Here is a 14,052-nt window from a genome sequence, read left to right as displayed (position 1 = left end):
ATTTTTCAGTTACACAGTCTGTACACTGCATAAATGAATGATGAAATAAATTATTTAATCAATGCATGTGAACACAGGAGCCAGCTCCTAGGGGCTGAGTTCCCTTTGCCCCCCCATAAAATATTTGAGGGGGCTTGTCCCCCCAAAACTGATGGGCATTGCCATTTAAATAGTGTGCATGTGCCACATCTTATGATCAGTTTATGTGGGGTGGGGCCAGTGGCGTAGTGTGGGGGGTGCAGGGGGGGGCCTGCCACACCGGGCGCAACATCTGGGGGGGCGCTCGCACTTGCAGCTCTCTGCCCCTACTGGGTGAGGGGGCGCAAATTACTTGCCTTGCCCCAGGTGCTGACAACCCACGCTACGCCACTGGGTGGGGCTTACCTACCCACCCACCCCAATATTTTATTCAAGTTGGCACCCCTGCATGCGGACATAAAAAGAGCTCATACCAGAAAGAAGTCCTTTTAGTCCAGCATCCTGCTGTTGCCAACCAGATGCCTGGATTAATTATAACTGGATTTTTATTTAAAATGTAACCAAGAGCACAAGAAAGAGACATTTAAGGTTTTGGTTTTTGCTGTTGTTCAAAGGAAATTCAGTAATCAAACAGAAAATATGCCTGCAAGTGAATTAAGAAGAAACCAGTGTATTTAAAAAGAGCTGGTATCTGGCCAACCTGTTTCTATAAATGCAGGCACCCAAGTCTCCTGCATGCAATTAAAACCTTTATGGATTTAAAACAACAACAACAACTTTGGGAACATCTAGATGACATTTTGCCAAGGCTACACTATTAAATGACTTTGAGAAAATGTATCATTTTTCATTAAAATTGAAAAGTTACATTTCCACAGCTGAGCAATGACTTCTGAACAGAGCTGTGAGTTCTAGATTCTTATTAGGAATATCATTAGAAATTAGCCTTGGGGTAGAGGGGAAGGAAAGAAAGGGACGTCTTTAATAACTAGCACAATATTTAAATCCTGTAAAGTGAAGGGACAGAATATAGGAATTATTTAAACTGTCTGATGGTTTTGGTCTCACAGAGCTTCTATTAAATGTATGTTTTCTAATGGTTATGTCAGTATTATTTCACACAGAATCCGTGAAAAGGAACTCAATTAGGGCGAGCAGAAACAAAATAGAATAGTACTCTTGTGTTTTTGGTAGTTTTGTAGAAGGGAAAATTCCAGTAGATGACTTTTCCAGCCCTATTAATTAGGGTGGCCACTTAGCAATGGAGTCTCCAATGTTTTTCGGTCAGTGGGCGCATTTGGAATTTGGAGAGAGTACCATGGGTGCCAGTCACAAAATGGCTGCCACTTTGAGAAGAGTAGAAAAAGAGACAAGTGCCAGCATCAGCCACCGAAGCACTTGCTCTCAAGAGCAAGTCCAGAATGGAAGGGAGGGGGGGACTCCAACCTTAGCAGCCAACAAAATGTGGGAATGTTTAAGGAAGAATAGGGAAAGCCCAAATTTAGCAAGGAGCAGTGTTTTTTCAACAAAGACTTACTGAAACATTTGTGGGCACCACAAGATGTAGTGCTGGGCACCCTGGTTTCCATAGACACTATGTTCCTTGGCTTTGTATCATTAAAAAAGGGGCTATGTGCCACTGAAAATTTAATTTTCTAAAAGAAAAAAATGTACCTCAATTTGCATAAATTTGCATATATTGATTTATCTGAATTGCATAGACTGATCTCTTTGTAGATACAAATTTAGAAATAATTAAATTTCACAGGAGGAAAGCTAATTAATTCCCCACTCAAAATACAGTAAGCCCACAATTTACATGCATTTAATTTGTGCGGATTTAGTTTTATGCGTCTGGCAGAAATAAAAAAAGAGGGCAAGGTTCTGGGAGAAATAACTTTGAGAATCCTACTCATCATTTAACCCAATGTGTCTGACTATATGTGATTTTGGCTTTAGGCACAATCCCTGGAACATAACCCCCGCAAAAGCTGCAGGCTTACTGTACTGCTAATAAATAAACTATTCAATGAATTGGTAATTCATCCACAAATCAGCAGGTCCACTTCTGATTTCTCACCCAGATCTTGCATCAAAATCAATACCACTTAAATGAATTACACCCCATTCACCGGTTATCACCCCTCCTAATGAATTAAATAAATAATATGCATATTTCCTTCCAAGAAATATATTCAAGGCATAGAATCATAGAATTGTAGTTGGAAAGGACTCCAAGAGGCATCTAGTCCTTCTGCAATGCAGGAATCTCAACTAAAGCATCCACGGCCTATGGCCATCCAACCGTGACTTAAAAACTTCCAATGATGGAAAATCTGCCACCTTCCAAGGGAGTCTACTTCAAACAGCTCTTACCATCAAAAGGTTCTTCCTGATGTTTAGTCGGAATATCCTTTCTTGTAACTTGAAGCCACTGGTTCTGGGCCTACTCTCTGAAGCAGGAGAAAACAAGCTTGATCCTTCTTCCATGTGATAGCTTTTTAGATATTTGAAGATGTCTATCATATCTCCTCTCTGTCTATCATATCTTTTCTAAACATACCCAATTCCCTCAACCATTCCTCATAAGGCTTGGTTTCCAGACTCTTGATCATCTTGGTTGATCTCATCGGCACACATCCCCACTTGTCAATATCCTTCTTAAATTGTAGTGCCCAGAACTGGACACAGTATTCCAGGTGTGGTCTGACCAAGGCAGAATAGAGTGGGACTATTACTTCCCTTAATCTGCACACTATACTTCTGTTGATGCAGCCTAGAATAGTATTAGCTTTTTTTTCCTCTTTTTTTTTTTGCTGCTTGCATCATGCTGTTGACTTACGTTAACCTTTTCACTTGTACTACTGGCAAGCTAGGTGCCCCCCCCCCCAATCTTATATTTGTGCAGTTGGTTCTTCCTGCCGAAGTGCATTCCTACCTTGCATTTGTCCCTATCAAAATTCATTTTGTTATAGTTTTGGCCCAGATCTCCAATCTGTTAAGGTCATCTAGAATCCCAATTCCATCTTCTGTGGCAGCTACCAATGCTTAAAATTCTTCATGCATCATAAAACTCAACAATATGTCATAAACTCAAAACCCTAAAAATCTATAGAAAAGGCAAAATGACTGACCTAAACTAGGCATCTGTAGAAAATTAATTCTAATTCAATCTGGGTCAGGGTTCTTACTAGGAGATGAGGTGGCTTTACTTCATTAATTGGTAGGACAGCAAGTTAGAGTTGTCACTGCCACAAGTCATATATTGATTCCTGAAATGTCCTTGGAAAGTGGTTTATAATGATGTCCTGTTCTGTTCCCTTCAGGGAAGTTGTAGGGGGCCAGGGCAGTATGGATGCCCCATGAACCCACTGAGAGAGATGTTTCCTTTTCTTTCCCAGGGGCATTTCATGATTCAATTCACGGTGCACAGCAGTGATGACCTGTAAGCTTGCTGATTTGTTATGAAAAAGGAAGTCTACCACCCACCACACAATTTACACTTCTGGACAAACAATGCAAGAGTACAACAGCTCAGACAGTGCTGGGAAAACTGGGCTGCCTGGTATGAAAAAGGGCACCTGGCCTACTTCCCATAATAAGCTTCATCTGGCCAAAACCCTCTTCTACACAATGCAGCATAGTCTAAACTTCTTCCAGACACCCTAACAAGTTTGACTTACTGACTTTCAAGGAAAGAGATTCCACAGGCTCCTCCCCCAAATTCTCCCATAGTTGACCTGGTGCTAGAGCTGAGTTCTAGTAATGTTTAATTTGGGCACTACCCCTGGATTGTACTGGGGAAGGAAATACTACCATACCTTGTATTCTGACACTCTCCTAAAAGGGAAAAGTAGCTCATTCTATCTTCAGGCAGCATTTCATCTATAATGCAGCTGCTGGAGTCACTGCAGAGCTGGCTGGATCTGCAAGGGAGTTTCCCTCCCCAAGGGGAATATATAAGGGGTGGGAGAGGCAAATAACATGTATTTCCAAGAGGAATTGATTTAGTAGGACATTGCTTGAGGGACTTTTGCCTCTTCCTAACACTATCTCCTTGTCAGGTGGATTACCAGCAACTGGACTAGGTTACAGCTCTGCAATTATCTTTCCTGGTCTCTTCCGTCGAGCAGAAAAACTCTTCCAATGTTTAATTTCAACAAATATGTTGCCTTTATTGCTCCTGGCTATGATGTTTCATCCTCTTTGCGCCAGGCACAACCTAGACCTACTTGTAGCGTAACAAGACTCTGTCAGTCATGGCTCAGTAGTCAACTTCATCTGGTCTTTCATTGGCTTCCAATATCACAATTTTAAGACATTTTCTTTCACCAGTTCTAAAATGTTTGGACTAGTGACACTATCAACATGCAGAACACAATCTATCATTGTGTACATTCAGTATAAGCTACTGAACTTTATTTTGATTGGTTTTGTATATGTTCGTAGAATATTTTATTATACAACTGTACACCACCTTGAAATGCATGCATACAGACATAAATATCATAATAAAAAATAAACTAAAACCAGTATGAGCTAAAGGTATCATGTTTGCAGGGATGTGTGTTGTCTTATTGCTACCTGTCAAATGTTATTCTGAATTATCCAGTTGTCTGTTTAATCCCAACCTGAACTGGAATGTGTGTGTGTGTGTGTGTGTACCAAAAGTCCAAAAGCAGTTTCCAGCAATAAAAATATAGATGGAAACCAGATACAATTTAAAAATAAAAAAGCAAGCAGTACGAACAAAGGCAACCTAACACCCAAGAGTTGCCTGAGCAAGTCATCAAAAAGCCAGGGAGTTGACTAGGAGTTGACTAGGTGACAGAAGACCAACAACAGCATTGCTGTCCATGAATCTAGGGGGAGAGATTTCCAAAGTCAGTGTGCACAGCACAATTTCCCGCAGCCCAACATAGTGTGTCATACAAGGTGAGACAGTTTAAGCGTGCACATAATTACCGTAACCTATTTATTTTTTTAATAAAAAAATATACTGCTTGATTGTAGAAAAAACCTCAATGGTACGCACCCAACTCACCAATGGTGCAATGGTCCCCTTCCCATCCAGGGCTGCATTCACACTTTCCATCTTTGCACTGCCCATGTTCAGTGCAGTGAGAAGTACATGTGCGCTCCTCGCATGTCGGGCCTACCCAGCCTTCTTCACACTGGCAGGTTCCTCTTGCACAAATACCATGGCTGCCACAATCCAGTACGCAGAGTTCTTTGAAAACAGAAAGTAGCAGACCCAGTTAATTTAAGAAAGTAATAACAATGAAAGATTAATATTCACATCTGCATTTTCCTGAACGCGAGGCCAAGTTTGTTCAACGGGGTGGGTGTCTTGGTTCCCGAACCAGGGATGCTCTCACAGGGGAGCAATAAAGTTTTATTTAAGGCCTGCAATGGCCAGGCTACAGGTTCAGAACACCAAAGGGTCAACTAGAGAACAATAACCAGCGGGTCTGAGACCAGACAAAAGCTACAAAGATGTCTTGACCTACAAAGATGTCTTCCACCTGCTGTCAAAAGAGAGGCATGTCATGCTCACTTGTGAGACCCTCCATTTGAGACAGGTGTGCTTGGAAGCAGACATTACTGCAAAAAGGAATGCAGTATGGGTCAGTTCCCAGTAGTGGAGGTGGCGCTCGTTCCTTGGTGACAGGGAGGAGGTTGGCCCTTCTGGCTCTACCTTTTGCTATCCCATCTCCCCTCCTGGCAGGTTGAAACCCCCCACTGCTAATGAATCCCCCTGGAACATGGATGGGGCACAATCGGGAGCCAGTGAGATATATCCCCTTCCTCCAGCCTTACCCTCCCTCTCAGGCCTCACCCTGCAAGGAGTGTCCTCCTCCTCCTGTTCCTCACCTGACAGCAATTGCCACTGCAGCCCCAAGCCAGTTAGGAGATCAGGGCTCATTAAATTGGGAAAGAGATTCTCAAACATACACACATACATGATTGCACAATATACCATATATAATTCCACAATCCTTTGGACCACACTTCTGATATAGCACCCAGCTCATTGGACCTAGGAAGCACATAGGGAAGGTTCGGGAGGGATTACTTTGAAGCAATAATAAATCCAAAGGATAAAAGCTTTATTGCCTGACAGTTTTGAATCCACTAGGAGGTTATTTTCAGAAGGGTTGCGAAGGTGAGCTTGTAAAGATCCCTGGGTCCCAGTGCAACTCTGGATTTCTCTTCGGAATCCCTAAATAGGTCTGAGCCTAGAAAATAATAACTCAAAACTAAAGCTACCAGCCAAATCCTCTTTATTCCGTCACTCAGAAAAGAAATGCATGACAATATGGGCTTCCACATTCTTGAATCTGAAAGGATGAGTACAAGGCAATTTGGTTATCAGGAAACTGGCTGTTCCGATTGTCATACCAGGGAGTACAAACATCATTATCTTCAGATGTGAATTATTGTTCTTATGGTCCTAGCATTTAGCTGTGTTCCAGAGATGAAAAGAAGTCTCTTTTTTTCTTGCACCTACCTAGGTTTTGGTTTTTTAGTTATTATTATTATTAGTAGTATTGGAAGGTGTTTTTTTTTTAACTTATTCACAAACGATCTCATTAGGAATGAGTAGTGAGGTAGCCAAGAGTGTTGGCAATGCTAAATTGTTCATGGACGTTAAAATAAAATAGGTTGTGAAGAGCTCCAGAAAGGATCTTTCCAAACTGAGTGAATGGGAAGTAAAATGGGAAATGCAGTTCAATGTAAACAAATGTAAACTGACGCATGTTGAGACAAAAACTATATTTTAATCTCACATATACACTTAGGGGGTCTGAACTAGAGGTGATGGGCCAGGAATGAGACCTTGGGGCCATAGTAGATAGTTCAATGAAGATGTGTGGTAGTTGTGAAAAAGGCAAATTCTATTTCAGTGATCATTAGGAGGGTGAGGAACTGAAAATAAAACTGCTATCATAATTCTGTTATACAAATCTAAGGTGTGACTGCATTTGGAATACTGTGTGTAGTTTTGGACACTTCAACTCAAAAAGTATATTGTAGAGTTGGAAAAGGTTCATAAAAGGGCAACCAAGATGATCAAGGGGGTGGAGTGACTGCCCCATGAAGAATGGTTGCAATGCATGGGACTTTCTAGATTAGAAAAGGCGAGTAAAAGGTTAAATGACAGAATCTTTTAAAATTATGCATGGTCAGGATACAGAAAAGTTTTTCCTCCCACTTTCATAAAACTAGAATCAAATCAAGCTGAATGTTGAAAGATGCAGGACAGATAAAATGAAGTACTTCAATAATAATTAAATTTTATTATTTGCTTTTTTTTTGCCAACCCAAAGCAATTTACAATATTTTAAGCAAACACACACACACACACACACACCAGCATAAAAAAATCTAAAAGACAATTCTATTTAAACATGCCACCCATGCAAATTAAAACATGCCACCCATGCAAAAATGCCCAAGGGCTAACCAATAAGTACTGTTTTTGCCTGGAATCTCAAGATATATAACGATGGTGCCAGGCGAGTCTCCCTGGGGAGGGCATTCCACAAGCAGGGAGCCACCACTGAAAAAGCCTGTTCTCATGTTGCCACCCTCATGACCACCCACAGTGGGAACATATGAAAATGGGCCTCCATTTACGATGGCAGGTTCATTATGTTGGTATGGGAAACTGTCGTGTGATGGGCCAATGGCCGTAATAAAGATCAATACAATACAATACAATACGATGGCAGGGTCCAGTTGGGTTCATATGGTGAGATATGGTCATAAGGTAGTTTAATTGATTAACAGAACATAAATCAATGTATTAAATCCTATGCACTTGTTTGAGAGTAAGCCTGGTTGAACTCTATGGTACTTACTTTTCAGCAGGCATGCATAGGACCACACTATTATAAGTATTATTTATTAAAATTCTATACCACCCTTCATCCAAGGATCACAGGGCAATTTGCAATATAAAATCTATCTTACTGACTTAAAAGGCTGTTGCATAGTATTTCCTGTGGCAAAGTCTCACTGAGGATCCAGAGGGCAGTACACCAAGACAGAAGGAGCAATACAACTGCTGTCTCTAACCAAGGGCCAGAGGGAAAAGAGAAACCCTTGAAAGCCTGTAACTTTTATTTCCCTGTTGTTGTTGAGCAGCTGCATCAGGGACAAATATAAAAATAGCTACCATCGACATCATCACACCCCACCTTTCACTTCTCACTGGAAGATGTCTCTGACATACCACTATTATATGTGGATAATTTGCATTATTTCCCCTATATAAAAAAGGAGGTGAGAAGATGCAAGTAATTTTTGGATCTAATCATATTCCATAAATTTATTAAACAAATTAGAAGACTGAGTTATCAAAGGTCTCGGAAATTACGTATGCCATATTTTGTAGATTAAAAGGCAGCCTTAAATTCAAATTATGGCTGAACTGAGCCCCCATCTGCAATATACATTTAAAGCAACATCATACAATTTTAATAGTCCCAAATAATTATGGGAAGTGTAGTTAGTAAATGGTAATTGAGAGTTGTAAGGAGACCCCCATTCCTCTCACACAGTTACAATTTCCAGAGTTCCGCGGGAAGAGGGATTGACTGTTGAACTGCTCTGAGAACTGGAGTTTTGTGAGGGGCACAGGGGGCTCCTAACAACCCTCAGCACACTTAACAAACTACAGTTCCCAGGATTCTTTGAGGGATGCGATGGCTGTTTAATGTGGTATGATACTTATTTAAATGTGCAGTGCAGGTGGGTCTCACACTACAAAGCCTTCAGAAGTAATTCTGCAGTGGCCAGAAGATCAAGATCTCTGAGAATAATTTTAGACTGATATTTTGAAATTTATTTATTTGGAGGAAAATATAGACTTCTTAATCAAAAGCACCTGTCTCAAGTGGGATATACGATGCTCAATAAAATACAGATAAAATAAAGAAAAACTATTGTAAAAGTATGCCTAAAATAATCTTAGATATGCAGGTATAACATGGCATGGTATGAGGAAGATAATCTGACATAAAACAGAAGACATGTCTTGCTGCAGCATCAGGCCAAAGACTTATCTAGTCCCGCAATCTTTTTCGACAAATGCTGAAGATATAACTCTTTACCCTGGCTGTTGACACTTCTGGTGTATATTTTTAGGGCTCATCTTATTTTTGGTTATTCTAAGTTGTTTTAAACTATCTAATGTTGTGTTTTAATGGTTGTAGCCCACCCTAGAACCTTACGGTGAAGAGCAGGTAATAAATTGCAATAATACAAAGGAGGAGGAGGGAGATTTGGTGTGAGCAAGCAAGCTTTGAGTTGAAGGGTGATTGACTGAAATGTGAAGATTGCTTTTACTCAGTGGAGGATTCCCACACAATGTAGAACCTGATTTCCCAAGGTTCTGCATCATATAAGGAGCTTCTATGAGTACAGAATCCCACTGCTTCAGAATGTTGCTCTTGAAATCATGGAGAGCAATGAGGATGCAGCTAGCAAGCTCATTTTGCTTCTTCACAATGACTGTGTTGTATTTCTGAATTTGGACAATGCCTGCATAGGGGTTTTGTATGCAAATAATATTACAATGAAATTACAAGAAATTCATTGTTTCTCTCCTAGGCTGCAAATTATATGACTGCTGTAGTGTTACTCCATAAGTCATAGGATTACATGAAGCTGCCACATGCTGAGTCAGATTACTGTCTACACTGACTGGCAGCAACTCTCCAGGGTTTCAGACAGGAGTCTGTCCCTGCTGTCCCTGGAGATGCCAAGGATTGACCCAGTGACCTTATGCAGAACCAGGGAACCAGGCAGAGGGCCTTCTCGGTAGTGGCACCCACCCTGCGGAACACCCTCCCACCAGATGTCAAAGCAAAAAACAACTACAGGGTACCTCGGGTTAAGTACTTAATTCGTTCTGGAGGTCCGTTATTAACCTGGAACTGTTCTTAACCTGAAGCACCACTTTAGCTAATGGGGCCTCCTGCTGCCACTGCGCCGCTGGAGCCCGATTTCTGTTCTTATCCTGAAGCAAAGTTCTTAACCTGAAGCACTATTTCTGGGTTAGCGGAGTCTGTAACCTGAAGCGTATGTAACCCGAGGTACCACTGTACCAGACTTTTAGAAGACATCTGAAGGCACCCTTGTTTAGGGAAGCTTTTAATGTTTAATAGGTTTTTGTATTTTAATATTCTGTTGGAAGCCGCCCAGAAACCCAGCCAGATGGGCGGGGTATAAATAAATAAATAAATAAATAAATAAATAAATAAATAAAATAATGCAAAGCATACGCTGTACCACTAAGCTATGGTGAAAAGGTAAAGTACCCCTGCCTGTATGGGCCAGTCGTGTCCGACTCTAGGGTTGTGCGCCCATCTCACTTAAGAGGCCGGGGGCCAGCACTGTCCGAAGACACTTCCGGGTCACGTGGCCAGCGTGACGAAGCTGCTCTGGCGAGCCGGCACCAGAGCAGCACACGGAAATGCCGTTTACCTTCCCGCTATAAAGCGGTACCTATTTATCTACTTGCACTTAAGGGTGCTTTCGAACTGCTAGGTGGGCAGGAGCTGGGAGCGAAAGATGGGCGCTCACCCCGCCGCGGGGATTCAAACCGCCAACCATGCGATCGGCAAGCCCTAGGCGCTGAGGTTTTACTAAGCTATGGCCCTTCCCCTAAAAAGGGATTGCGAAGTCCACCTATTAGCTCACCCTCAATCTTTGCAAACTTTGCATACTACCTGTGCACACAGGTAGTATGCAAATACTCCTGAGCACATGCATCCATGTGCTACATATATAGGAAGAATGGAGCACACATATAGGAAGTGTCATATATCCATGTATGTGGGCTTATTCCAACATAGGGACCTTGAGTACATGGAAGTCAAGGGCAGGACCAGCAGCAGGCATGACTCTGGCCCACCATTCAAACATTGATTTCTACATGGATGAAAGTGAGAAGATGGTGCAAACAGGAAAGTTATTGCCTTGCCTCAAAGGACCGATGCCTCGTGAATTATTGACTGTGAAAGCCTGTGAGAAACATTTTATATTTGCACACTATATTTTGGGGCTTCAGAGCAAGTGTAGCTGCAATAGACAGATATGGATAGAGAGAGTTATTTAGTTCTCAAGCTGCACCCCAGTCTCAAAGTCATGAGCCCAAGAAAGATAATGAAACTAAGACAGGAACATAGAGGGTGTGTGAAAAGCCACGTCTTTTTGCACCAGTCCTAATCTCCCAAGAGTGGCAAGAAACGATGAACCTGAAATAATGAAAGGAGTGGCTTCAAGCTTTTAAAATGCCCAAAACTGGCCTTTCCCAAGCTATGTTTCCTGCAAAAAGAGACTTAATTTGGAATGGAGATCACAGTTGCAATTTGAAAGATAAAAGGCAATATAAAAGGGGGCGGGGAAATAGCCTATGTCTGCAGAGAATCATCAGTCTGTTTCTTAGCTCCCTTAATGCTACAGGTCTAGTCAGTGATACTGGAACTGAAATTATTTTGCCTCTGGCAAGTCTAATGGGTCACTATATACAATTTCTGCCTGTGTCATTAGCATGACAGGAAGATTTAATTGATTGAATGATAGATTAATTCCTTAAAGCTTTAAATTGAGTAATTAATAGAGGCAATTTGAATTGATTAGGGCTCTGAGTAAAGGGCAAACTTGTTTATTTCTTGAGACTATTTTGGTCTTTGTGTTTCACTTAACAGTGAATAAGACAGGATATATTAAAGATAGCCTTTGCTTCTAAAAGTGGTACCTTTTGTTGATTAAACTGTCAGTGATAGTGACTGAAAGGTGCTATTGAAGTTTTGGTAATTCACATATTTATTTCAATTTAATTGATCAAACTGAAGATGGTGATTCAACTGAAGCTTTAGTTGAGGGGTCAGTGGGCACAGCTCATCTATTGATTAAAACTCAAACTCCTTAAATGCTATAAACACACTATGTAAATAAAATATGTCCAAGAAAGCTTCTTTGTGCAATTCAAGTTCATTTCCAATACTTCTTTTTTTAAAAAAGTTACACTGCACTTAACCTGACAGACAATTTTCACGACACTTCTGTAAGTGCAATCTAAAATAATGAAGTCTGTTTTGATTTAAAATGTCAGTTTTAAGGGCTGGTAGAAGAAAATTCACTGCCTTGACAGCAACAGATGATTGTTTATTAACTGAATAATAGTTGTACAGGAAAATAGCAATTTCATGTACAAACAATATTATTTTTAAATGTTTGAACAAACCCCGTTATCATAAGCAATTTTTTTTTCAGCACAGACGACACAACTATAATAAATATATAAATGAAGGCATGATATAAAAGGCGCTGACAGCTATGTAATTTTATACCAGGCTTCTTTCTGTTTTTAGGTGTCATTAATAGCAATACTTCTTTCCTTATTGCTCTCTATTTATCTCTGTAGAAAATGTATTAATGTAACAGACTGTAATCAAACAACAGAAGTGTGTCATAGCACAAACCACCACCCTTAGGGGTCTGGACTATACAAACGAAAAGCAGGTATACAGACAAGACTGTCATTCTCAGTAAATTCTAAATAAATATATTCGTGACTCTATCAGCATGGCACACTGTTGTTGTAACATCAACATTTTTGAGATTTGGCACTTATATTTTGTTGCCTGGGAAAAATCACCTTTATTAAGAAGTAGATTTCTATGGCTGTTAGGGAGGCTGCCCAATGCATTTTGGCACCTGAGGTGGACTCCAAAATGGTTCCTCCCCCACCACTAGGGGAAAAGGGGTGAGGAAATATCTACATCACGAACAAGAAGGGAAGAAAGATTGACATCAGGATCTGCTGTCCTGGTGGCTCCTGCCACCTGAGGCAGCCACCTCACCTTGCCTCATGTGTGGGCTGGCCTGGGAACTGTGATGCTCAGTTTGTATGTTCTGCCATCTCCCTTGCTGTGCTGATATAATGTAGTGCTTTGACATGCTAATTATTGAGCAGTTCAGCCATTATTTAGAGATATTTAGGCCTGCCGCATTGAGGGTGAGGCCCAGGAGTGTAAGGCAGAAATGAAGATGGCAGAGGCACTTCTATCAGCCCCAGGTCCTATTTAAAAAAATGTAAAAGTTACAGGGATGCTAGAGTCAGCAGTGGGACAGCCTCTGGGACCCTAGCATTTGCCTGACCATGACACTGGGCCTGTTTCAAAGAATAATGATCCTATCTCTTGCTGAATAATAATTGTACTCTTGTCTTTTCACAATATGTCTGTGCTGTATCCTTAGGGAAATTTACTTCATTTTATATCTTTAAAAATTCATTATAAATTATATTTTCAAAGAACGGGGGCGGAGGGGGGGGGGAGAATCTTCTCAAAGTTGATTTCTGTTCCAACATGTTTGTACAAGAAGTACACATTTAAGTCATGCTGTTCCAGAATTCTTTCACAAACATTCTGAATGACAATAAATTCTATATCAATAGGACAAAAACTGATTTGAATAATTTTTGGTTCGGTATCTCCCGACCCCCCAGAAGATAAATAAGTTGGTCATCCATACATTCATTTAAGGAGCCTTGAAATTCACTTTGGATTATTATTTTAAATACTTAAGTCACCAAAAGACCTAAGAAGCATTTTTCTCATTAAGCGTGTTCTCCTTCATGGAGAGCACGTGTTGCAGTGGGGTCTGACAGGCCACCCCTCTGTTGCTGGGCAGGATCGTTTAGATGGCCATTGGCAGTGATTGGGCTGTTTGGGTTACTGGAGAAATTTTGATGTTGCCAATTTGTGGGATGGACCAAGGGTTTTATATACTGAGCACGCAGCATTGAGCGTTCTCTTTTGCTGCGTGCACCGGATCACCCGCCTACCTGCCCTAATTTAGGGCTCTTGCGTTTGACCTTGCTATGCCTGTCATGGGGTCATCTGCTTTTGGGGTAGGGGCCTGGTAAGAATTTTGTCCATCTGGCTGATTGGCTGGTGCCATTTGGTTTTTGCCTAATGCGGAGCAAATCGTCACAACTTGTAAGGTTGTGGTTAGGCATTGGCCAATTTTTGGTTGGTGGAGGGGATGTGGTTG

General features: G+C 41.1%; 1 protein-coding gene across 8 annotated transcripts in view; it reads right to left on the bottom strand.

The window, feature by feature from the left end:
- TENM1 (teneurin transmembrane protein 1) overlaps window positions 1-14,052 on the bottom strand; it is a 408,277-nt gene that overhangs the window by 146,202 nt on the left and 248,023 nt on the right. For 5 of the 8 annotated variants that reach the window (XM_053373197.1, XM_053373202.1, XM_053373198.1 and 2 more), the window contains one exon: window positions 5,015-5,209. In XM_053373197.1, coding sequence (XP_053229172.1) covers window positions 5,015-5,209 — 195 coding nt within the window. The remainder of the gene's footprint in view (window positions 1-5,014; window positions 5,210-14,052) is intronic. The other 3 variants (XM_053373199.1, XM_053373203.1, XM_053373204.1) reach the window with 1 other exon arrangement.

The sequence above is a fragment of the Podarcis raffonei genome, chromosome Z, assembly GCF_027172205.1.
Source record: "Podarcis raffonei isolate rPodRaf1 chromosome Z, rPodRaf1.pri, whole genome shotgun sequence".
Classification (NCBI taxonomy): Eukaryota; Metazoa; Chordata; class Lepidosauria; order Squamata; family Lacertidae; genus Podarcis; species Podarcis raffonei.
This window is presented reverse-complemented; position numbering and strand designations above follow the sequence as displayed.